Consider the following 26,449-nt stretch of genomic DNA (forward strand, 5'->3'; position numbering starts at 1 on the left):
TTGCGTGTTGCGTTTCCAATCAATATAAATTAGAGAATCGTTCGTGCAAGGCGCTATTATCGTCATATGGAAATGTTGTGGTCGTAGCTGACGTCTGATTGGACAATAACCATTACACTGACAGCTGCCTTGCCCAATAACTGCTCTGGATTCACCTGAATTTGCAATACTGCGTGTCTATTGGTCAGAAAGTGTGTTGTCTTGGATAGTTTGCAGGATATCGCTGCCTGCCTACTTCCAAGGATGCATTTGCGGTGGTAGATGCTGAAAGATAAGTCCGCTGTCTGTGCGCAATAGCATTTTGAGTTATCACATTTAGCTAATTTTCAGGAATTGAGAGATACTATTTCTCTCCGAAGAGAATTGAACATGGATGAAATGGAGGAAGAATTAAAATGCCCTGTCTGCGGATCGTTTTTCCGGGAGCCGATCATTCTACCGTGCTCCCACAACATTTGCCTGGCTTGTGCTCGGAATATCCTAGTGCAGACCCCGGACGCTGAATCTCCGCAGAGTAGCCGTGCTTCTGGCTCCGACTATGATTACCTGGATCTCGATAAGATGAGCTTGTACAGCGAGGCGGACAGTGGATACGGTTCGTATGGTGGCTTCGTTAGTGCCCCGACCACCCCTTGCCAGAAATCCCCAAACGGGGTGCGTGTTTTCCCACCTGCCGTCCCCCAACCCCCTCCTCAGCACCACTTGCTAGGACACCCAGGTTCCCTACCTCCAATCCCACGCAACTCCTGCCTCACATGCCCGCAGTGCCATCGCAGCCTCATCTTGGACGAGAGGGGGCTCCGCGGGTTTGCCAAGAACCGGGTGCTGGAAGGGGTCGTGGACCGGTACCAGCAGAGCAAAACAGCCGCTCTCAAGTGTCAGCTCTGCGAGAAAAGTCCCAAAGAGGCCACTGTGATGTGCGAGCAATGTGATGTGTTCTACTGTGACCCTTGTCGCTTGAGGTGCCACCCTCCCCGCGGTCCGCTAGCCAAGCATCGCCTTGTACCTCCGGCACAGGGCCGGGTGAGCCGTCGGACAAGTCCCCGGAAGATCTCCACTTGTACGGAGCACGAACTGGAGAACCTGAGCATGTACTGTGTTCAGTGTAAGATGCCGGTGTGTTACCAGTGTTTAGAGGAAGGAAAACATGGGACACACGAAGTCAAAGCTCTAGGAGCTATGTGGAAACTGCACAAGGTAGGGTCACGTGTTCCAAATCGTTACATTTATACCTATATTTTTCCAATGTCATAACGCGCATAAACTCACCAATTATAGTCCTTAAATGGGTCCCTATGAATTTCGTTCGTTGAAGCAATTGTGGAAACGAATAGCGTGTAGGCTATTCTACATTTGAATATAAGCGTAACTTTTAAGTTCCAAGTTGAATTGATTGTGTGTGAAAACAATTAGATTAAATAAGATTAAATAATGTGTAATAATAGCCTAAAAACTATTACATGTTTTGTTCACACTTCACTTCCGTCTCTGTTGGGATGAGCTGCTAGCCTATATCTGCTCCAAGGTTGTCAGTAAATATACTTGGAAGAGACTAGCAAAATCCCATTTTACAAGAGGCGCTCCCGGTCCGTCTCCCGAGTATAATAAATTGTCGAGGGGCCGGACGCAGAGGTAGAGTCATAGGGTTCTTGTTGAGAGAGGACCCAGCACCAGTATTGCTGCATCACGGGGAAAGCTACCATCCCCTTTTCTGTAACCCTGTAAAGTTTGGACCCGTTTTTGATTATTAACTGTGACGTATGAGCAATACATTATACTGTGGCTTCGGGAATAGGTGACATAGGCTTGCTTCCCAATTGGCACCCAATACCCTGTATAGTGCACTACTTTTGACAAGGGCCCGCACTATATTTAGGTAATATAGGAATATTATAAGGGAATAGGGTGCCGTTTAGGACAGAAGCGTTGTGTTTCTATCTCCATACTCTAGTCTTTTCTGGTCCCCTTCACATTCTCAGCTGTTCAACGTGTCAATATATATATATATTTCAAGAATCATATATATATATATATATATTAGAGAATAGGGACGCAGACTAAATATAAATGCAGTGGCCTGGACACAGGGTCCGCTGTGTTGACCTGATGATTTATATTTATATTATATTATATTTATATATTTATTTATATATGTGTATATATATATATGTAAATAAATAAATCATCAGATCAACTCAGCTGACCATGTGTCCAGGCCACTGCATTTATATTTAGGCTGCGTCCCTATTCTCTTTATAGTGCACTACATTTGAATAGGACCCAAGTAGTGCCCTATAAAGGGAATAGGGTGCCAATTTGGACGTAGTTGTAGTGTTTCCCCTTTCCTTGTCTTTTCTATCATTGCGGTACTCACATGGCTGTGTTTCAGTGGGCTACAGACGTCAAGCCCACTTTAGAGAGTCTGAGTTGTCATGAGCAACACACACACATGTGCACATATACACACTCTCCAAGCTCCACTCTCCCAGTTCTACTCTCCCAGCTCCACTCTCCCAGCTCTACTCTCCCAGTTCTACTCTCCCAGCTCCACTCTCCCAGCTCTACTCTCCCAGTTCTACTCTCCCAGCTCCACTCTCCCAGCTCTACTCTCCCAGCTCTACTCTCCCAGTTCCACTCTCCCAGCTCCACTCTCCCAGCTCCTCTCCCAGCTCCTCTCTCAGCTCTACTCTCCCAGCTCCACTCTCCCAGCTCTACTCTCCCAGCTCCACTCTCCCAGCTCCACTCTCCCAGCTCCACTCTCCCAGCTCTACTCTCCCAGCTCCACTCTCCCAGCTCTACTCTCCCAGGTCTACTCTCCCAGCTCCTCTCCCAGCTCCACTCTCCCAGCTCCACTCTCCCAGCTCTACTCTCCCAGCTCTACTCTCCTAGCTCCACTCTCCCAGCTCCTCTCTCAGCTCTACTCTCCCAGCTCCACTCTCCCAGCTCCACTCTCCCAGCTCTACTCTCCCAGCTCCACTCTCCCAGCTCTACTCTCCCAGCTCCACTCTCCTAGCTCTACTCTCCCAGCTCCACTCTCCCAGCTCCACTCTCCCAGCTCTACTCTCCTAGCTCCACTCTCCCAGCTCCACTCTCCCAGCTCTACTCTCCCAGCTCTACTCTCCCAGCTCTACTCTCCTAGCTCCACTCTCCCAGCTCTACTCTCCCAGCTCTACTCTCCCAGCTCCACTCTCCTAGCTCCACTCTCCCAGCTCTACTCTCCCAGCTCCACTCTCCCAGCTCCACTCTCCCAGCTCCACTCTCCCAGCTCTACTCTCCCAGCTCTACTCTCCCAGCTCTACTCTCCCAGCTCTACTCTCCCAGCTCTACTCTCCCAGCTCCACTCTCCCAGCTCCACTCTCCCAGCTCCACTCTCCCAGCTCTACTCTCCCAGCTCTACTCTCCTAGCTCCACTCTCCCAGCTCCTCTCTCAGCTCTACTCTCCCAGCTCCACTCTCCCAGCTCCACTCTCCCAGCTCTACTCTCCCAGCTCCACTCTCCCAGCTCTACTCTCCCAGCTCCACTCTCCTAGCTCTACTCTCCCAGCTCCACTCTCCCAGCTCTACTCTCCCAGCTCTACTCTCCTAGCTCCACTCTCCCAGCTCCACTCTCCCAGCTCTACTCTCCCAGCTCTACTCTCCTAGCTCCACTCTCCCAGCTCCTCTCTCAGCTCTACTCTCCCAGCTCCACTCTCCCAGCTCCACTCTCCCAGCTCTACTCTCCCAGCTCCACTCTCCCAGCTCTACTCTCCCAGCTCCACTCTCCTAGCTCTACTCTCCCAGCTCCACTCTCCCAGCTCCACTCTCCCAGCTCTACTCTCCTAGCTCCACTCTCCCAGCTCCACTCTCCCAGCTCTACTCTCCCAGCTCTACTCTCCCAGCTCTACTCTCCTAGCTCCACTCTCCCAGCTCTACTCTCCCAGCTCCACTCTCCTAGCTCCACTCTCCCAGCTCTACTCTCCCAGCTCCACTCTCCGAGCTCCACTCTCCCAGCTCCACTCTCCCAGCTCTACTCTCCCAGCTCTACTCTCCCAGCTCTACTCTCCCAGCTCTACTCTCCCAGCTCTACTCTCCCAGCTCCACTCTCCCAGCTCCACTCTCCCAGCTCCACTCTCCCAGCTCCACTCTCCCAGCTCCACTCTCCCAGCTCTACTCTCCCAGCTCTACTCTCCCAGCTCTACTCTCCCAGCTCTACTCTCCCAGCTCTACTCTCCCAGCTCTACTCTCCCAGCTCCACTCTCCCAGCTCTACTCTCCCAGCTCCACTCTCCCAGCTCCACTCTCCCAGCTCCACTCTCCCAGCTCCACTCTTCCAGCTCCTCTCTCCCAGCTCCACTCTCCCAGTTCTACTCTCCCAGTTCTACTCTCCCAGCTCCACTCTCCTAGCTCTACTCTCCCAGCTCCACTCTCCCAGCTCTACTCTCCTAGCTCCACTCTCCCAGCTCTACTCTCCTAGCTCCACTCTCCCAGCTCCACTCTCCCAGCTCTACTCTCCCAGCTCTACTCTCCCAGCTCTACTCTCCCAGCTCTACTCTCCCAGCTCCACTCTCCCAGCTCCACTCTCCCAGCTCCACTCTCCCAGCTCTACTCTCCCAGCTCTACTCTCCTAGCTCCACTCTCCCAGCTCCTCTCTCAGCTCTACTCTCCCAGCTCCACTCTCCCAGCTCCACTCTCCCAGCTCTACTCTCCCAGCTCCACTCTCCCAGCTCTACTCTCCCAGCTCCACTCTCCTAGCTCTACTCTCCCAGCTCCACTCTCCCAGCTCCACTCTCCCAGCTCTACTCTCCTAGCTCCACTCTCCCAGCTCCACTCTCCCAGCTCTACTCTCCCAGCTCTACTCTCCTAGCTCCACTCTCCCAGCTCCTCTCTCAGCTCTACTCTCCCAGCTCCACTCTCCCAGCTCCACTCTCCCAGCTCTACTCTCCCAGCTCCACTCTCCCAGCTCTACTCTCCCAGCTCCACTCTCCTAGCTCTACTCTCCCAGCTCCACTCTCCCAGCTCCACTCTCCCAGCTCTACTCTCCTAGCTCCACTCTCCCAGCTCCACTCTCCCAGCTCTACTCTCCCAGCTCTACTCTCCCAGCTCTACTCTCCTAGCTCCACTCTCCCAGCTCTACTCTCCCAGCTCCACTCTCCTAGCTCCACTCTCCCAGCTCTACTCTCCCAGCTCCACTCTCCGAGCTCCACTCTCCCAGCTCTACTCTCCCAGCTCTACTCTCCCAGCTCTACTCTCCCAGCTCTACTCTCCCAGCTCTACTCTCCCAGCTCTACTCTCCCAGCTCCACTCTCCCAGCTCCACTCTCCCAGCTCCACTCTCCCAGCTCCACTCTCCCAGCTCTACTCTCCCAGCTCTACTCTCCCAGCTCTACTCTCCCAGCTCTACTCTCCCAGCTCTACTCTCCCAGCTCCACTCTCCCAGCTCTACTCTCCCAGCTCCACTCTCCCAGCTCCACTCTCCCAGCTCCACTCTCCCAGCTCCACTCTTCCAGCTCCTCTCTCCCAGCTCCACTCTCCCAGTTCTACTCTCCCAGTTCTACTCTCCCAGCTCCACTCTCCCAGCTCCACTCTCCCAGCTCTACTCTCCCAGCTCTACTCTCCCAGCTCTACTCTCCCAGCTCTACTCTCCCAGCTCTACTCTCCCAGCTCCACTCTCCCAGCTCTACTCTCCCAGCTCCACTCTCCCAGCTCCACTCTCCCAGCTCCACTCTTCCAGCTCCTCTCTCCCAGCTCCACTCTCCCAGTTCTACTCTCCCAGTTCTACTCTCCCAGCTCCACTCTCCTAGCTCTACTCTCCCAGCTCCACTCTCCCAGCTCTACTCTCCTAGCTCCACTCTCCCAGCTCTACTCTCCTAGCTCCACTCTCCCAGCTCCACTCTCCCAGCTCTACTCTCCCAGCTCTACTCTCCCAGCTCTACTCTCCTAGCTCCACTCTCCCAGCTCTACTCTCCCAGCTCTACTTTCCCAGCTCCACTCTCCCAGCTCTACTCTCCCAGCTCCACTCTCCCAGCTCCACTCTCCCAGCTCTACTCTCCCAGCTCTACTCTCCCAGCTCTACTCTCCCAGCTCTACTCTCCCAGCTCCACTCTCCCAGCTCTACTCTCCCAGCTCCACTCTCCCAGCTCTACTCTCCTAGCTCTACTCTCCCAGCTCTACTCTCCCAGCTCTACTCTCCCAGCTCTACTCTCCCAGCTCCACTCACCCAGCTCCACTTTCCCAGCTCCACTTTCCCAGCTCCACTCTCCCAGCTCCACTCTCCCGGCTCCACTCTCCAAGCTCTACTCTCCCAGCTCCACTCTCCCAGCTCCACTCTCCCAGCTCTACTCTCCCAGCTCTACTCTCCCACTCTCCCAGCTCTACTCTCCCACTCTCCCAGCTCCACTCTCCCAGCTCCACTCTCCCAGTTCCACTCTCCCAGCTCCACACTCCCAGCTCCACTCTCCCACTCTCCCAGCTCCACTCTCCCAGCTCTACTCTCCCAGCTCTACTCTCCCAGCTCCACTCTCCCAGCTCTACTCTCCCAGCTCCACTCTCCCAGCTCCACTCTCCCAGCTCTACTCTCCCAGCTCTACTCTCCCAGCTCCACTCTCCCAGCTCCTCTCTCAGCTCTACTCTCCCAGCTCCACTCTCCCACTCTCCCAGCTCTACTCTCCCAGCTCTACTCTCCCAGCTCCACTCTCCCAGCTCCACTCTCCCAGCTCCACTCGCCCAGCTCCACTCTCCCAGCTCTACTCTCCCAGCTCTACTCTCCCAGCTCTACTCTCCCAGCTCTACTCTCCCAGCTCTACTCTCCCAGCTCCACTCTCCCAGCTCTACTCTCCCAGTTCCACTCACCCAGTTCCACTCTCCCAGCTCCACTCTCCCAGCTCTACTCTCCCAGCTCTACTCTCCCAGCTCCACTCTCCCAGCTCCACTCTCCCAGCTCCACTCTCCCAGCTCTACTCTCCCAGCTCTACTCTCCCAGCTCCACTCTCCCAGTTCCACTCTCCCAGCTCCACTCTCTCAGCTCTACTCTCTCAGCTCTACTCTCCTAGCTCTACTCTCCCAGCTCCACTCTCCCAGCTCTACTCTCCCAGTTCTACTCTCCCAGCTCCACTCTCCCAGCTCCACTCTCCCAGCTCCACTCTCCCAGCTCTACTCTCCCAGCTCCACTCTCTCAGCTCTACTCTCCTAGCTCTACTCTCCCAGCTCTACTCTCCCAGTTCTACTCTCCCAGCTCCACTCTCCCAGCTCCACTCTCCCAGCTCTACTCTCCCAGTTCTACTCTCCCAGCTCCACTCTCCCAGCTCCACTCTCCCAGCTCCACTCTCCCAGCTCCACTCTCCCAGCTCTACTCTCCTAGCTCCACTCTCCCAGCTCTACTCTCCTAGCTCCACTCTCCCAGCTCTACTCTCCCAGCTCTACTCTCCCAGCTCCACTCTCCCAGCTCTACTCTCCCAGCTCCACTCTCCCAGCTCCACTCTCCCTGCTCTGTTTCCCAAACTGCTCTACTCTCCCTCCCAGCTCTCTCTCTCCCTCCCAGCACCCAGTGTGTCATTCCATGAGTAGGAGGAGAGGGCCTGATATAGCAACCATCCCCAGCCTACACACTAACACCCCCCCACGCACACACACACACACACACACACACACTCTCTCTCTACAGAAATCATGCATAACAACGTGTATGCTTGAACTGCTGCACAAATACACAGACATATTGTCCACAGTGAAGTGAAAACTAGTAAAACAATGTGAGATCAAACAAAACAAATCTATGAAAAGAAAAGAATACAGAGGGGAGGAGGAAAGAGAGAGGGAGGGAGAGGGAGAGAGAGAGAGAGAGGAGAGGGGAGAGAGGAGAGGGGGAGGGAGAGGGGGGAGAGAGAGGAGGGAAGGAGAGAGGGGGGAGAGAGAGATGGGGAGAGGGAGAGAGAGAGGAGAGGGGGGGAGAGAGAGGGGGGAGAGGGAGAGAGAGAGAGAGGGGGGGGAGGGAGAGAGGTAGAGGGGGGTCGAGAGGGAGAGAGGGAGAGAGAGAGATATGCCCTCCTAGACTCAACTATGACAACATAACCAACAAAAACGGGTCACAACTAATGCAGCTCTGTCGGACGCTGGGTATGTACATAGTCAATGGTAGGCTTCGAGAGGAGTCCTTTGGTAGGTACACCTATAGCTCATCTCCTGGCAGTAGTACTGTAGACGACATTATAACTGACCTCAAAATAGAGTGTCTCAGAGCGTCCACAGTCAGTCCACTGAAACCCTTATCAGATTACAACAAAATCACAGTCTACTTGAACAGAGCTTTGCTCGATCATGATTTTAAGAAATGCTATAGATGGAAGGAAAATAGTGTGGAAATCTGCCAAAAAACAATTAGGCAACAACAAATTCAATCCCTTCTAAATTCAATCCCTTCCTGGACAAGCGGTTTCACTGTAATAGTGTAGGTGTAAACTTGGCAGTAGAAATTATTAACAGTATATTTGACCTCTCAGCTTCCCTATCAAATCTAAACATGTCAAGCAGAAAACCTAAGAAAATGAACAACAATGACAAATGGTTTGATGAAGAATGCAATAACCTAAGAAAGAAAGAGAGAAACCTGTCCAACCAAAAACATAGAGACCCAGAAAACCTGAGTCTACGCCTTCACTATGGTGAATCACTAAAACAATACAGAAATACACTAGGGAAAAAGAAGGAACAGCACGTCAGAAATCAGCTCAATGTAATTGAAGAATCCATAGAATCTAACCACTTCTGGGAAAATTGGAAAACTCTAAACAAACAACAACACGAAGGCAGACCTGGCTCTCAAGAGAAGACAGGCTATGTGCACACTGCCCACAAAATGAGGTGGAAACTGAGCTGCACTTCCTAACCTCCTGCCCAATGTATGACCATATTAGAGACACATATTTCCCTCAGATTACACAGACCCACAAAGAATGAGAAAACAAATCCAATTTTGATAATCTCCCATATCTACTGGGTGAAATACCACAGTGTGTCATCACAGCAGCAAGATGTGTGACCTGTTGCCACAAGAAAAGGACAACCAGTGAAGAACAAACACCATTGTAAATACAACCCATATTTATGTTTATTTATTTTCTCTTTTGTACTTTAACTATTTCCACATCATTACAACACTGTATATAGACACAATATGACATTTGAAATGTCTTTATTCTTTTGTAACTTTTGTGAGTGTAATGTCTATTGTTATTTCTTTCTTCTTTATTTCACCTTTGTTTATGATCTACTTCACTTGCTTTGGCAATGTTAACATATGTTTCCCATGCCAATACAGCCCCTTAAATTGAAAATGAGAGAGAGGGAGGGAGGGAGGGAGGGAGGGAAAGAGAGGGAGAGACGGTGGGAGGGAAAGAGAGGGAGAGACGGTGAGGGAGGGGAGGGAGAGTGGGAGAGAAAGAGAGGGAGTGAGAGAGAAAGTGAGAGAGAGAGGGTGAAGGCAGAGAGGGAGGGAGGGAAAGAGAGGGAGGGGAGGGAGAGTGGGAGAGAAAGAGAGGGAGAGGGAGGGAGGGAGAGAGGAGAGGGGAGAGAGAGAGGAGAGGGGAGAGGGAGAGAGAGAGGAGAAAGGGAAAGCTGGCAGGCCTGGTGGATATGGATGGGCAGCTTTCAGACCCAACAGGCATTCCTGGGGCCTTCCTGACTGAACACCCTCTAGGACAGACAGACAGGCTTCTCCATTGGCACTTGCATACACTCACAGTGTCACAAACACTGATAGTTACACGCAAACACACACTGATACACACTGACATTAAAACACACACACATACACTAACATTGATTCACATGCACACACACACACACACACACACACGCACACACACACGCGCATACACGCACATGCACACGCACACGCACACACACACAGGGCCGGTTCCGCTTCAGCCACATAAAAACACTTTTTGGGGATTCAGTGCAATGTACAAGGCAGCATCAAAACACACCCCCGCCCAAAAAATATTTATCTCACACAATCAAATAAGACGCATGGGGAGTAAGTAGCTCCGTTTTGTATCGTCAAAAAACTGTGATTATATGTTTCTTACAGACAACATAGTTTTAAATGAAGCCCCTCAAATCAATAGGTTTGGGTCCCCATTAGTTCCTGCCAAGGCAGCAGCTACTCTTCCTGGGGTTTATTATGGATCCCCATTAGTTCCTGCCAAGGCAGCAGCTACTCTTCCTGGGGTTTATTATGGATCCCCATTAGTTCCTGCCAAGGCAGCAGCTACTCTTCCTGGGGTTTATTATGGATTCCCATTAGTTCCTGCCAAGGCAGCAGCTAGCCTTCCTGGGGTTTATTAAGGATCCCCATTAGTTCCTGCCAAGGCAGCAGCTACTCTTCCTGGTCCCCAAGCACATCAAGGCACTTACTTAAGACAAAATATAAAACTGTATATCGTACAACGTTATTACACCACTATATACAATACAACTTGTATAACACCACCATACAGCAATATCACAATTTAATTTATTGAACTTGTGATTGTGTGTGCGTATGCGTGTGTCTGTACCTGTGTGTGTGTCTCTTCACAGTCCCCTCTGTTCCATAAGGTGTATTTGTATGTTATATAAATCTAATTTTACTGCTTGCATCAGTTACCTGATGTGGAATAGAATTCCATGTAGTCATGGCTCTATGTAGTACTGTGCGCCTCCCATAGTCTGTTCTGGACTTGGGGACTGTGACGAGACCTCTGGAGGCATGTCTTGGTGGGGTATGCACGGGTGTCTGAGCTGTGTGCTAATAGTTTAAACAGACAGCTCGGTACAGTCAGCTTGTCAACACTTCCTACAAAAACAAGTAGTGATGAAGTCAATCTCTCCTCTACTTTGAGCTATAAGAGATTGACATGCATATCATTAAAGTTAGCTCTCCGTGTACATTTAAGGGCCAGCCGTGCTGCCCTGTTCTGAGCCAATTGTAATGTTCCTAAGTCCCTCTTTGTGGCATCTGACCACACGACTGAACAGTAGTCCAGGTGCAACAAAACTAGTGCCTGTAGGACCTGCCTTGTTGATAGTGTTGTTAAGAAGGCAGCAGCGCTTTATTATGGACAGACTTCTCCCCATCTTAGCTACTGTTGCATCAACATGTTTTGACCATGGGTTGCTCCAAGCAGTTTCGTCACCTCAACTTGCTCAATTTCCACATTATTTACTACAATATTTAGTTGAGGTTTAGGGTTTAGTGAATAATTTGTTCCAAATACAATGCTTTTACTTTTAGTAATATTCAGGATGAACTTATTCCTTGCCACCCATTCTGAGACGAACTACAGCTCTTTGTTAAGTGTTGCAGTCATTTCAGTCGTTGTAGTACCTGACGTGTAGTGTTGAGTCATCTGCATACATAAACACACTGCTTTTACTCAAGGCCTGTGGCATGTCATTAGTAAAGATTGAAAAAAGCAAGGGGCCTAGACAGCTTCCCTGGGGAATTCCGGATTCTACCTGGATTACGTTGGAGAGGTTTCCATTAAAGAATATCCTCTGTGTTCTGTTTGACAAATAATTCTTTATCAACATTTTAGCATGGGGTGTAAAGCCATAACACATACGTTTTTCCAGCAGCAGACTATGATCAATAATGTCAAAAGCCACACTGAAGTCTAACAAAACAGCCCCCACAATCTTTTTAGCATCAATTTCTCTCAACTAATTATCAGTCATTTGTGTAAGTGCTGTGCTTGTTGAATGTCCTTCCCTATAAGTGTGCTGAAAGTCTATTGTCAATTTGTTTACTGTAAAATAGCATTATATCTGCTTAAACAATTTTTCCTCCCCAAAGTTTATTAAGGGTTGGTAACAGGCTGATTGGTCGGCAATTTAAGTCAGTAAAGGGGCTTTACTATTCTTAGGTAGCGGGAGGGCTTTAGCTTCCCTCCAGGCCTGAGGGCACGCACTTTCTAGTAGGCTTAAATTGAAGATATGGCAAATAGGAGTGGCAATATCGTCCGCTATTATCCTCAGTAATTTGCCATCTAAATTGTCAGACCCCGGTGGCTTGTCATTGTTGATTGACAACATTCATTTTTTTCACCTCTTCCACACTCACTTTGTGTCAAGTGCAGCGTCTGGTTGCTCCTCATTACACACCACAGACCAGCAAATGTTCTTTACATCATCAACCTATGAATCACTACAAAACGTATTGTATGACCTCTTATACACTATATTAGGCCCAGCCTTTGGAACTTTGGTTTTCCTAGAAATGGCTACTCTATTGTGATCACTACATCCAATGGATCTGGATACTGCATTCAAGCACATTTCTGCTGCATTAGTAAAGATGTGATCAATACATTTTGATGATTTCATTCCTGTGCTGTTTGTAGCTACCCTGGTAGGTTGACTGATAACCTGAACTAAGTTGCAAACTGGTTACAGTTTGAAGATTTTTCTTGAGTGGGCAGCTTGATGAAAGCCAGTCAATATTGAAATCACCCAGAACTTATACTTCTCACTTACATTATCAAGCATTTCACACATGTTGTCCAGATACAGACTGTTATCACTTGGTGGTCTATAGCAGCTTCCCACCAGAATGGGCTTTAGGTGAGGCAGATGAACCTGTAGCCATATTACTTCAACAGTATTTAACATTAGAACGTCTCTAAGCTTTACAGGAATGTGGTTCTGATTATAGACCACAACACCACCTCCGTTGGCATTTCTGTCTTTTCGGTAGATCTTATAACCATGTATTGCTACCACTGTAAACTCACTATGTGAGTTTCAGAGTCAGAATATGAAAGTCATCTGACTTCGTGAACCTTGTTTCTTAGGCTAAATATGTTAATATGGGCTATTTTCAGCACTTTTCTGCAAAGCTTGATTGTTTTTATTAATTTACTGGGAAGCTTATCAGAGGTAGACTTACTCATGTTATTTACATTGGAGCTGCTAGTGCAGGGTGAGCTGCATAAAGTGGTCTTCCTACTATTGCACACTGCCTCAGTGCTAACAGTATAACTCTGGTTCATAGGCTCATGATTACTGCATACAATAGCTGTAGGATCAACAGAGGCATTACATTGTGTCTGCCAACGCCCCTGGGATAATGTAAATTTGCTGCAGCATTATGACAATTCAGCAACACAATGGTAGGGATTCACTGAGCTGGTCTTGGGTCATTGAAATGGCATTGTTTCAGAGCAGCCTTGAAATGTGTGGACAGTCCAGGAGCCAAGATGATTTGGGTGGACTCATTCCTGTAGATCAGTGGTTCCAGAACTTTTTATAGTCCCGTACCCCTTCAAACATTCAACCTCCAGCTGTACCCCCTCTAGCACCAGGGTCAACGTACTCTCAAATGTTGTTTTTTGCCATCATTGTAAGCCTTCCACACACACACACACACACACACACTATACGATACATTTATTAAACCTAAGAATGAGTGTGAGTTTTTGTCACAACCGTTCTCGTGGGAAGTGACAAAGAGCTCTTATAGGACCAGGACACAAGTAATAATATAATTATAATCAATAATTTTTCTCTTTTATTTAACCATCTTACATATAAAACCTTATTTGTTCATCAAAAATGGTGAATAACTCACTACAGCTTAATGAGAAGGGTGTGCTTGAAAGGATGCACATAACTCTGCAATGTGGCGGCAAGTAGCCTAGTGGTTAGAGCGTTGGACTAGTAACCGAAATATCAAATCCCTGAGATGACAAGGTAAAAATCTGTCGTTCTAGCCCTGAACAAGGCAGTTAACCCACTGTTCCTAGGCTGTTATTGAAAATAAGAATTTTTTCTTAACTGACTTGCCTAGTTAAATAAAGGTAAAATAAAAATATATAAATAAATGTTGGTTTTGGAGAGAGTCTCAGTCTTAAATCATTTTCCACACACAGTCTGTGCCTGTATTTAGTTTTCATGCTATTGAGGGCCGAGAATCCAGTCTCACATAGGTACGTAGTTGCAAAGGGCATCAGTGTCTTAACAGTGCGATTTGCCAACGCAGGATACTCTGAGGGCAGCCAAATCCAGAAATCTGGCAGTGGCTTCTGATTAAATTACATTTTAACAGAACAGCTTGTTGCAATTTCCGTGAGGCTCTCTTGTTCAGATATCGGTAAGTGGACTGGAGGCTGGGCATGAAAGGGATAACGAATCCAGTTGTTTGTGTCGTCCGTTTAGGGAAAGTACCTGCATAATTGCACACCCAACTCACTCAGGTGCTTCACTATATCTCATTTGACATTGTCCGTAAGCTTGAGTTAATTTGCACACAAAAAAACATACAATGATGGAAAGACCTGTGTGTTGTCCTTGCAGACAGAGTAGAGCTCCAACTTCTTAATCATAGCCTTAATTTTGTCCCGCACATTGAATATAGTTGCAGAGAGTCCCAGTAATCCTAGATTCAGATCATTCAGGTGAGAAAAAACATCACCCAGATAGGCCAGTCGTGTGAGAAACTCGTCATCATGCAAGCGGTCAGATAAGTGAAAATGAAGGTCAGTAAAGAAAACTTTAAGCTCGTCTCTCAATTAAAAAAAAAAAACGTGTCAATACTTTACCCCTTGATAACCAGCGCACTCCTTCCTGTATGTTGTAGAAGCGTTACATGGTCGCTGCCCATATCATTGCATAATGCAGAAAATACATGAGAGTTCAGGGGCCTTGCTTTAACAAAGTTAACCATTTTCATTGTAGTGTCCAGAACGTCTTTCAAGCTGTCAGGCATTCCCTTGGGAGCAAGAGCCTCTCGGTGGATGCTGCAGTGTACTCAAGTGGCGTCGGGAGCAACTGCTTGCACGCGCGTTACCACTCCGCTATGTCTCCCTGTCATGGCTTTTGCGCCATCAGTGCAGATACCAACATGAGCAGCAGCTACGTTTGGCTACATACAGACCATTAGTGGAATTCCCACGAGAGAGAGTAACGGTTAATGTGATTGGATGTTAATTATTTGACTAGGCTACCTGTATTTTACATTGTGTTATTATTTCACTGAACACTAGCTGGTTTCATTTTTTGGGGGGCAGTGAAATGAGGCTACTCAGGTGTGAAAAAAACTCTTCCAAATGTATAGCCCTGTTGGAAAATATATAAATGGACGTTTAGAAAATGTGAAGATTATTATTATTAAAAAAATATATGTTATTAATATATATATATATTTTTTTAAGTGAATCACATTTGTATTTTACCCCCGAACCTGCTGTAGAGCATCTTCTGTTTCCAGAAGGTATCTATAAAAGTGATTCCATCAGAGCTACAATAATTTTTTAGCCACGTGTGTAATGCCTGTAGCCTGCTGCATCTTTCAAACTACGGCCCAACGATAGTACTGGACCTGACATGATTGGCCATTGCTTTTCTCTTTTAATGCTTAAATCAGTTATTTAGAAGGGATGGTGTAAAAAAACGGAGGTAAGGGGACGCTGGACCCTGGATGGGTAAGGGAGGGCAACGAGGGGAGGTGGAGATAAGCTTGGCTTGGTAGGGGCAAGGGTGGGTATGGATGGGAGGCTTGGACAAGCTTGGCTTGGTAGGGGCAAGGGTGGGTATGGATGGGAGGCTTGGACAAGCTTGGCTTGGGGGGGCAAGGGTGGGTAAGGATGGGAGGTTGGGATAAGCTTGGCTTGGTAGGGGCAAGGGTGGGATGGATGGGAGGCTTGGACAAGCTTGGCTTGGGGGGGCAAGGGTGGGTAAGGATGGGAGGTTGGGATAAGCTTGGCTTGGGTGAGGTAAAGGGAGGAGAAGAGAAAGGGGGTGGTGGAGAGGGATGGATTTGGTTTGGGAGAGAGAAGGAAGGACTTAATTATACTACAATGTAATTGTATTTCCTTCTTTCTTTCGTCTTGTAAACCCATTGTACAATGAATAAGAGTTCTGGACAGACTAGGAAAGAATGCCAAACCTTATTGTTCCTCGTATATAATTAAGATTCAATGGTGGTTATCGGTGAGAATGGAGAGAGGCTTTATCTGGGGGATTGGGAGAGCATCAGAAACTTCACAGACGTGTACATGGGGACTCCACTCATCCCATTTCAGTCTCTCAGTGGACCCTCCCCAAGTAGACCCCCCACCAGCCACCATACTTTAATTTACAAGGTAATACAAACTGACCGCAGTACTTAAAAAGCAGTCTTTCTCCAATGTATATACAATGACATAATCCACATTCTTTATTGGTAAAAATCTGTCGTTAGGAGAGGATTTGAAGCTTAATTGCTGCAGTTGGCTAAATCAGAGGTCACACAGACTGTTTCGTGGTAGTCTGAAACTTTGAAACAAAAGTCTACACCTCACACGCATGGTTATGGGCTTAGAAAACAGAAGAAGACACTTGTACCATGTCAGATATAGAGTTGACATGTATTACATTTTGAATATTACTCTTTACACTACAAATACATCACAGAAGACTGAAATATAACAAAAACGTTTCACATAGAAACACCAGATTTTCAGCAGTTTATTAGTTCTAAAATGATGAAATATATTAGTAACATTCCACCCATGAGGCCACTAGGTCATGTGACTGCAGGAAAGTAGTGATCCGTACTGACTACTGCATTTGTCGTCACGCAGGGCCACATGCTGACACAGACCAATCACAGGCCGGCGTGCCATAGACATTAAGGGTGACTCTCTCAGGCAGGATGAAAACGATTACATCGATCCTTTGCTAGTTACTGCCACGTTCACCATGATCCTTAGCTACATTTCTTTCTGCCATTCAACTCCATTCAGCAATAGGGCGCACTTCAAATTCAAATACTTCAAGTGTAAATACTAATTGAGTACACTACTTTTGACCAGAGCCCATAAGCTAAATCAAATCAAATCAAACTTTATTTGTCACATGCGTCGAATACAACAAGTGTAGACCTTACCGTGAAATGCTTACTTACAAGTCCTTAACCAACAGTGCAGTTCAAGATAGAGTTAAGAAAATATTTACTAAATAAACTAAAGTAAAAAATTATAAAAAGTAACACTACAGGTTAAAGGTGATTTGTACATGTAGGTAGGGTAAAGTGACTATGCAAAGATAATAAAATAAAAAAAAGATAATAAACAATGAGTAGCAGCAGTGTACAAAACAAATGGGGGGGTCAATGTAAATAATGGCCATTTGATGGGCTCGTAGGGCCCTGGTCAAAAGTAGTGCACTATATAGGGAATAGGGTGCCATAGGGCCCTGGTCAAAAGTAGTGCACTATATAGGGAATAGGGTGCCATAGGGCCCTGGTCAAAAGTAGTGCACTATATAGGGAATAGGGTGCCATAGGGCTCTGGTCTAAAGTAGTGCACTATATAGGGAATAGGGTGCCATTTGGGACAGACGAGAAGTGTCATTGCCGAACGGATCAGAGCTATGGTATTGTATAAGCAGTTGCTTGTTTCCTTAAAGCACAAAGACCCTGCTCTTGTCATGTTCCTGTCGTCACCAAGACCATTGGATTATAGTCCATTGTCCCTTTGTCTGTTACTCTGTAATTCTCTGGCCCTGTCACTGTCTACGTCCCAAACGGCACATGATTCCCTATATTGTAGTGCTCCCCCCAATTGACCAGTGCCCTATCAGAGCCACTATGTAGTGAATAAGGTGCCATTTGGTACACAGACTATGCCTCAGAGATTTTGCTCAGTCAAAGCGTTTACGAATGCCAGTTCCATTTCTAATATCAAAACGTGATGTTGGCAGAGCGCCCGTTCAAAGGACAACTGCACAGTCACACCAGCCACGGTGTCACCATAGCAACCAAATCCCCATAGATGTTGTGTTAGATAAAGTACCTGACCCCATATGATTTATCCCAGATGCTTTCCAGCATTTCGTTTTGTGTGTGTGTGTGCTTTATGATGACTGGGACCATTACTCCCTCCTCCGTCTATGTGATTACTCCCTCCTCCGTCTATGTGATTACTCCCTCCTCCGTTTATGTGATTACTCCCTCCTCCGTCTATGTGATTACTCCCTCCTCTGTCTATGTGATTACTCCCTCCTCCGTCTATGTGATTACTCCCTCCTCCTTCTATGTGATTACTCCCTCCTCTGTCTATGTGATTACTCCCTCCTCTGTCTATGTGATTACTCCCTCCTCCGTCTATGTGATTACTCCCTCCTCCTTCTATGTGATTACTCCCTCCTCCGTCTATGTGATTACTCCTCCGTCTATGTGATTACTCCTCCGTCTATGTGATTACTCCCTTCATAGTGCACTACTGTTGGCACCCTATTCCCTTCATAGTGCACTACTGTTGGCACCCTATTCCCTTCATAGTGCACTACTGTTGGCATCCTATTCCCTTCATAGTGCACTACTGTTGGCACCCTATTCCCTTCATAGTGCACTACTGTTGGCATCCTATTCCCTTCATAGTGCACTACTGTTGGCATCCTATTCCCTAAATTGCCATTTGGAACACAGACCATGACTTATCGTTCGCCCAACACAGCATGGTGTAGCGTCATGTCCAAGTCTAAACCACCCTGTTAGTCATGTCTAAACCACCCTGTTAGTCATGTCTAAACCACCCTGTTAGTCATGTCTAAACCACCCTGTTAGTCATGTCTAAACCACCCTGTTAGTCAAGACTCCCAATACATTGAAGACCTCTAGATTGTAGAAGCTGATATCACATTTCTCTCCCATCCTACCTCCTCCCCTCCTCTCTCTCCCATCCTCCCCCCTCCCCTCCTCTCTCTCCCATCCTACCTCCTCCCCTCCTCTCTCTCCCATCCTACCTCCTCTCTCTCCTATCCTCCCTCCTCTCTCTCCCATCATCCCTCCTCTCCTCCTCTCTCTCCCCTCCTCCCCTCCTCTCTCTCCCCTCCACTCTCTACCCTCCTTTCTCTCCCCTCCTGTTTTTCCCCATCCTCCTCTTCCTCTCATCCTCCCCTCCCTTCCTCTCTCTTCTCCTTCCCTTCCTCACCTCCTCCTCCTCTTCCTCCTCTCCCCTCCATCCCTGTCCTCTCTCTCCCATCCTTCCCTCCTCTCTCTCCCATCCTCCCCTCCTCTCTCTCCCATCCTCCCCTCCTCTCTCCTCTCTCTCCCATCCTCTCTCTCCCCTCCTGTCTTTCCCCATCCTCCTCTTCCTCTCATCCTCCCCTCCCTTCCTCCTCTTCCTCCTCTCCCCTCCATCCCTGTCCATGGACTTCATACAGAGACACTACAAACGTAAATACCTTCAAATCACATTAAAAAGAAGATGGTTAATAAACCGGCGACATGGGGAGTTTCAGAGATCAGCCACACACACACACACACACACACACACACACACACACACACACACACACACACACACACACACACACACACACACACACACACACACACACACACACACACACACACACACACACACACACACACACACACACACACACACACAGCCTGCATAGATAGAGCCCTTGTTCAAATGTAGTGCATTATATAGGGACTAGGGTGCCATTTGGGAAGCAGAGAGAGAGGGTCTGACTGATCCCTGTGTGTATGACCGGGTGAGATGCTATCTCTAGAGGGAACACGGAGTGTCTGAGTACTGAGTACACAGGCATTTGGGAAGAACAAGATCACACACACAGTGTTTGGGGGGGGGGGGCGAGAGATCAAACACAAGGTAACAGAAAGAAAGCGCTAGGGGGAAACCTCTACAGCTCCCTGAAAGTCCATCAATATACTGTGCTCGATAGGATCTTCCTATCGGAGAGGAGGAGAGCAGAGGAGAGGTGTGGGGGAGAGAAGAGGAGATGAGGAGCAGAGAGGAGGAGTGGGGTGTGAAGAGAAGAGAAGAACGGAGATGAGGAGTGGGCGGAGAGGAGAGGAGGGAAGTGGAGGGGAGGGGAGAAGAGAGGAGAGGAGGGGAGGAGTGGAGAGAAGAGGGGAGTGGAGAGGAGGAGAGAGGAGGAGAGTGGAGAGGAGGGAAGGGGAGAAGAGAGGAGAAGAAGAGGAGAGGGAGAGGAGGGGAAGAGTGGAGTGGAGGAGAGGAAGAGGAGGGAAAGAGAGGAAAGGAAGAGGAGAGGAGGGAAAGAGAAGAGAGGAGAGGAGGGGAAGAGAGGAGAGGAAGAGGAGAGGGAGGGAAAGAGAAGAAAGGAGAGGAGAACACATTCCATCTTATCACACTGATTAATATTCTTTCATTGACACCAAACAGATTTAAGTCATGACCTTGTTTTCAGTTCAACCTCTGTACAACCCTGTGTGTGTGTGTGTGTGTGTGTGTGTGTGTGTGTGTGTGTGTGTGTGTGTGTGTGTGTGTGTGTGTGTGTGTGTGTGTGTGTGTGTGTGTGTGTGTGTGTGTGTGTGTGTGTGTGTGTGTGTGTGTGTGTGTGTGTGTGTGTGTGTGTGTGTGTGTGTAAGCAGAACAGAGCAGCCTCTCCTTTACTTGGCTTTACCCTGCTGAGAGGTAATAGGATTGACTGTCAGGCTGGCTCCACAGTGTCCACAGACTCTTTACAGGCTGTATCATAACCGGCCGTGATTGGGCAGTGCACAATTGGCCCAGGGTTGGCCGGGGTAGGCCGTCATTATAAATAAAAATGTGTTATTAACTGACTATAAATTAAGTTTAATACTGTAGTCTACAGTGAAAGAGTCTGTTATGTGGTTAGTGCTGTAGTATACAGTGAAAGAGACTGTTATGTGGCTAATTAGTACTGTAGTCTACAGTGAAAGAGACTGTCTGTCTGTTATGTGGTTAGTGCTGTAGTCTACAGTGAAAGAGACTGTCTGTCTGTTATGTGGTTAGTGCTGTAGAATACAGTGAAAGAGACTGTTATGTGGTTAGCCACATAACAGACAGACAGTCTCTTTCACTGTGGGGATGTCCTTTCATATTCCTCATATACATTCCACAGGCAAAGACGAGCCCCTAAAACTGCACTGATGTAGACAGAGAGTCAAAGAGACAGAGATACAGATGTATTGAAGACGCAATAGTACGTGGTTAGATTGAATAATAGATGAAATGTCAATGTAAGTGTATGAAGCTAGCAGAGCGGTGGACAGGACTACCAGAGACCGTTGTTTGAAACTCTGACAGAGTCTCTCTCTACTGAAGCTTCCGTTGATGATGACGCCTCATCATCAAAGTTTACAAAGTACCCACTGTAAATTACGTGGGAACAGCGTTGATTCAACCAGTGGGTATGTCATTTTGGCTAAAAGGGATTCTGGGAAGGTAGTGAGAGGAAGGTAGTGAGAGGAAGGTAGTGAGAGGAAGGTAGTGAGAGGAAGATAGTGAGAGGAAGGTAGTGAGAGGAAGGTAGTGAGAGGAAGGTAGTGAGAGGAAGATAATGAGAGGAAGGTAATGAGAGGAAGGTAGTGAGAGGAAGGTAGTGAGAGGAAGGTAGTGAGAGGAAGATAATGAGAGGAAGGTAATGAGAGGAAGGTAATGAGAGGAAGATAATGAGAGGAAGGTAGTGAGAGGAAGGTAGTGAGAGGAAGGTAGTGAGAGGAAGGTAGTGAGAGGAAGGTAGTGAGAGGAAGGTAGTGAGAGGAAGGTAGTGAGAGGAAGGTAATAAGAGGAAGGTAGTGAGAGGAAGGTAGTGAGAGGAAGGTAGTGAGAGGAAGGTAGTGAGAGGAAGGTAGTGAGAGGAAGGTAGTGAGAGGAAGGTAGTGAGAGGAAGGTAATGAGAGGAAGATAGTGAGAGGAAGGTAGTGAGAGGAAGGTAGTGAGAGGAAGGTAGTGAGAGGAAGGTAGTGAGAGGAAGGTAGTGAGAGGAAGGTAATGAGAGGAAGGTAGTGAGACGAAGATAATATGATGTGAGATGAGATGGAGTACAAGGCAACAGCAGTGTGTGTGTGTGTGTGTGTGTGTAATCCAGTGATGTGAGATGAGAGGGAGTACAAGGCAACATCACAGGAAGATAATAAGATTCCACAGCAGGGTAGAGGAGGAAAGGAGCGCCTTAGAGCAACGGACAGGCATGCGGTTTGATATGACTCCATTACAGACTTGCGCTGATTATTTACCCCTCCAGCGGCCCTGTAAAACGATTAACTGTGGAAAGGAACGTTAATGAAAGAAAAAGAGAGGAGAAGAGAAGACCCAGAATGCTCCTCTGCTTCCTGTCTCATCCATGTACTAGGCACAGATTAAGAGAGAGAGGTCTCAGAACCCGAGAGTGGTTCCCAACCTGGGGTACTAGTAGGGAAGGGAAAGGGGATACTTAGTCAGTCGTACAACCGAAATGTGTCCAATCCCTCAGAGAGGTGCGGGGGCGGGGCTTCCTTCCCAAAAAAAAACAGGTAGGCCAGTTGAGGGCAAGTTCTCATTTACAACTGCGACCTGGCCAAGATAGAGCAAAGCAGTGCGACACAAACAACACAGAGTTACACATGGGATAAACAAGCGTACAGTCAATAACACAATAGAGAAATCTATATACAGTGTGTGCAAATGTAGTAAGATTAGGGAGGTAAGGAAATAAATAGGCCATAGTGGCGAAATAATTACAATTTAGCAATTAAACACTGGAGTGATAGATGTGCAGAAGATGTGTGCAAGTAGAGATACTGGGGTGCAAAGGAGCAACAACAAAAAAATAACTATGGGGATGAGGTAGTTGGGTGGGCTATGTACAGATGGGCTATGTACAGGTGCAGTGATCTGTATGCTGCTCTGACAGCTGATGCTTAAAGATAGTGAGGGAGATATAAGTCTCCAGCTTCAGTGATTTTTGCTATTCTTTCCAGTCATTGGCAGCAGAGAACTGGAAGGAAAGGCGGCCAAAGGAAGTGTTGGCTTTGGGGGTGACTAGTGAGATATACCTGCTGGAGCGCGTGCTACGGATGGGTGCTGCTATGGTGACCAGTGAGCTGAGATAAGGCGGGGCTTTGCCTAGCAAAGACTTATAGTTGACCTGGAGCCAGTGGGTTTGGCGACGAATATGAAGCGAGGGCCAGCCAACGAGAGAATACAGGTCGCAGTGGTGGGTAGTATACGTGGCTTTGGTGACAAAACAGATGGCACTGTGATAGACTGAATCCAATTTGCTGAGTAGAGTGTTGGAGGCTATTTTGTAAATGACATCACCAAAGTCAAGGATTGGTAGGATAGTCAGTTTTACGAGGGTATGTTTGGCAGCATGAGTGAAGGGCGCTTTGTTGCGAAATAGGAAGCCGATTCTAGATGTATTTTTGGATTGGAGATGCTTAATGTGAGTCTGGAAGGAGAGTTTACAGTTTAAACAGACACCTAGTTATTTGTAGTTGTCCACATATTCTATGTCAGAACCGTCCAGAGTAGTGATGCTAGACGGGCGGGTGGGTGCGGGCAGCGATCGGTTGAAGAGCATGCATTTAGTTTTGCTTGCGTTTAAGAGCAGTTGGAGGCCACGGAAGGAGTATTGTATGGCATTGAAGCTCGTCTGGAGGTTTGTTAAAACAGTGACCAAAGAAGGGCCAGAAGTATACAGATTGTGTCAGGTTTTGGCCAGGACTGTTCTGGTTTTTTGTCACTAGATGTCCCCATTGCACCTTTTTTGTACCTTTTGTTTTTCCCTTGCTCTAATTATTGTTTGCACCTGTATGTCGTTCCCTTGTTAGTATTTAATCCCTGTGTGTTCCTCAGTTCCTTGCTCAGTGTTTGTATGTTAGCACCCAGCCCCAGCCCAAGCCTTGTTGTGAACATATATTTTTCTCTTGTTGGATTTTCCAGAGGTTCTCTGGTTTTGTTCTTTTGTATTTTGTATTAGTCTTTTGAGGTTTGTTTTTCCCTTGCTGTTTTTACCACTTTGTGGATTTTCTTTGTATTTTGGAAGATATCTATTTTTTATTAAACCACCATCTCTAGTACTGCTGTGTCTGCCTCATCTTCTGGGTTCTGCCGATTTAGTGACTGTTTCTCGCACCGGGTCCTGACAGATTGGTGTCATCTGCGTAGAGGTGGATCAGAGAATCACCAGCAGCAAGAGCGAAATCATTGATGTAGACAGAGAAAAGAGTCAGCCCGAGAACTGAACCCTGTGGCACCCCCACAGAGACTCCCAGAGGTCTGGACAACAGGCCCTCCGAATTGACACACTGAACTCTATCGGAGAAGTAGTTGGTGAACCAGGCGAGGCAGTCATTTGAGAAACCAAGGCTGTTGAGTCTGCCGATAAGAATGCGGTGATTGACAGAGTTGAAAGCCTTGGCCAGGTTGATGAATACGTCTGCACAGTACTGTCTTTTATCGATGGCAGCTATGATATCGTTTAGGACCTTGAGCGTGGCTGAGGTGCACCCATGACCAGCTCAGAAACCGGATTGCAAAGCGGAGAAGGTACGGTGGGATTCGAAATTATCGGTGATCTGTTTGTTAACTTGGCTTTCGAAAACTTTAGAAAGGCAGGGTAGGATAGATATAGGTCTGTAACAGTTTGGGTCTAGAGTGTCACCCCCTTTGAAGAGGGGGATGACCGCGGCAGCTTTCCAATCTTTAGGGATCTCAGACGATACAAAAGAGAGGTTGAACAGGCTAGTAATAGGGGTTCCAACAATTGCGGCGTATAATTTTAGAAAGAGAGGGTCCAGATTGTCTAGCCCAGCTGATTTGAAGGGGTCCAGATTTTGCAGCTCTTTCAGAACATCAGCTATCTGGATTTGTGTGAAGGAGAAGCTGCGGGGGCTTGGGCCATTTGCTGTGGGGGTGCAGAGCTGTTGACTGGGGTAGGGGTAGCCAGGTGGAAAGCATGGCCAGCCGTAGAAAAATGCTTATTGAAATTCTCGATTATCGTAGAATTATTGGTGTTGACAGTGTTTCCTAGCCTCAGTGCAGTGGGCAGCTGGAAGGAGGTGCTCTTATTCTCCATGGACTTTACAGTGTCCCAGAAATTTTTGGTGCAAATTTCTGTTTGAAAAAGCTAGCGTTTGCTTTCCTAACTGCCTGTGTGTATTGGTTCCTAACTTCCCTGAAAAGCTGCATATCGCGGGGGCTATTCAATGCTAATGCAGTACGCGACATGATGTTGTTGTGCTGGTCAAGGGCAGTCAGGTCTGGAGTGAACCAAGGTCTATATTTGTTCTTAGCTCTGTGTTTTTTGTTATTGCGGCCGTGCAATGCCAAGCATCGGCTGGAGTGCTATAAAGGTCACCGCCAATTGGACTCTGGAGCAGTGGAAACGCGTTCTCTGGAGTGAGGAATCACGCTCTACCATCTGGCAGTCCAACGGATGAATCTGGGTTTGGCGGATGCCAGGAGAACGCTACCTGCCCCAATGCAAAAAATGTGGCAAAGCAATTAACTTTTTGTCCTGAATACAAAGTGTTACATTTTGGGGAAATCCAATCCAACACATTACTGAGTAACACTCTCCAAATTTTCAAGCATAGTGGTGGCTGCATTATGTTATGGGTGTGCTTGTAATCGTTAAGGACTGGGTAGTTTTTCAGGATAAAAAATAAACAGAATGGAGCTTAGCACAGGCAAAATGCTAGAGGAAAACCTGGTTCAGTCTACTTTCCACCAGACACTGGGAGGTGAATTCACCTTTCAGCAGGACAATAACCTAATACACAAGGCCAAATCTACACTGGAGTTGCTTACCAAGAAGACAGTGAATGTTCCTGAGTGTTACAGTTTTGATATACTATTTTCTAGCCTTTACTTTTATCCAACATAAAAAACACAAATTTCAAATTTTTGCTACAAAAGACCGAATCGAGCCAGTCGACCCGGTCGGTCAAATTTGACAGCGCTTGAAGAATCTGGAAAATAATAATGGGCGGTGTCGCACAATCCAGGTGTGGAAAGCTCTTAGAGACTTTAATTTAAGGTAATTTTCATTCACAGTCTTTTTAATATAGAGCTATAGCAGTGAATTGAGGCCCCGGGTGTGTCCCAATCATCTCTCCTTTCTTCTCACACTTTATTCACTTCCCTTCTTAATGAATTTGACAGGAAATTAGTGTTATACGAAACTTCCTTTCATGCCTGTACCCCATCCAATGCTTTTACATTTGTGTGACCAAGTAGTGAACGGGAGTAGTGAATAAGTGCTTACTTCAGGAAGCTGGAGATATTATTGGGATCCCCTGTCTTATTGACTTGGGCTACTTCCTCTCTCTTTTTCAGAGCGCCTTGACTAGTTAATGATTCCTGATGCAGAATTGATGCTGCAGTAACAGATAAACACTATATCAGTCAGCCAGTAAGACTGTAGACTGGCACCAGAATTATAATACACCGGGACGTTTCTGTCTTTGAGGCCCGTCGTTATTGGCCCGAATAATGATCATTCTGTGTAAAAAAAATAAAAATAAATTTAGGTCAGACCAGCCCATCTGCCACTTGCCCTGAACTGCCCTATGGCCAGTCTGTAGGGCGTTGGCTTCCAAATGGAACCCTGTTCCTTATGGGCCCTGGTATAAAGTAGTGCACTACATAGAGAATAGGGTGCCATAGGGCCCTGGTCTAAAGTGGTGCAGTACAATAGGGAATAGGGTGCCATAGGGCCCTGGTATAAAGTAGTG

General features: G+C 47.4%; 1 protein-coding gene across 4 annotated transcripts in view; it reads left to right on the top strand.

Moving 5' to 3' along the window:
* The first annotated feature begins 233 nt into the window (after positions 1-233).
* The window catches only part of trim9 (tripartite motif containing 9), a 119,387-nt gene continuing 93,171 nt past the window's right edge, over positions 234-26,449 (top strand). For all 4 annotated transcript variants that reach the window (XM_071366807.1, XM_071366808.1, XM_071366809.1 and 1 more), the window contains exon 1: positions 234-1,197. In XM_071366807.1, the coding sequence (XP_071222908.1) occupies positions 370-1,197 (828 nt within the window). In that variant the 5' untranslated portion in view covers positions 234-369. The remainder of the gene's footprint in view (positions 1,198-26,449) is intronic.

This window comes from Salvelinus alpinus, chromosome 25, assembly GCF_045679555.1.
Source record: "Salvelinus alpinus chromosome 25, SLU_Salpinus.1, whole genome shotgun sequence".
Taxonomy (NCBI): Eukaryota; Metazoa; Chordata; class Actinopteri; order Salmoniformes; family Salmonidae; genus Salvelinus; species Salvelinus alpinus.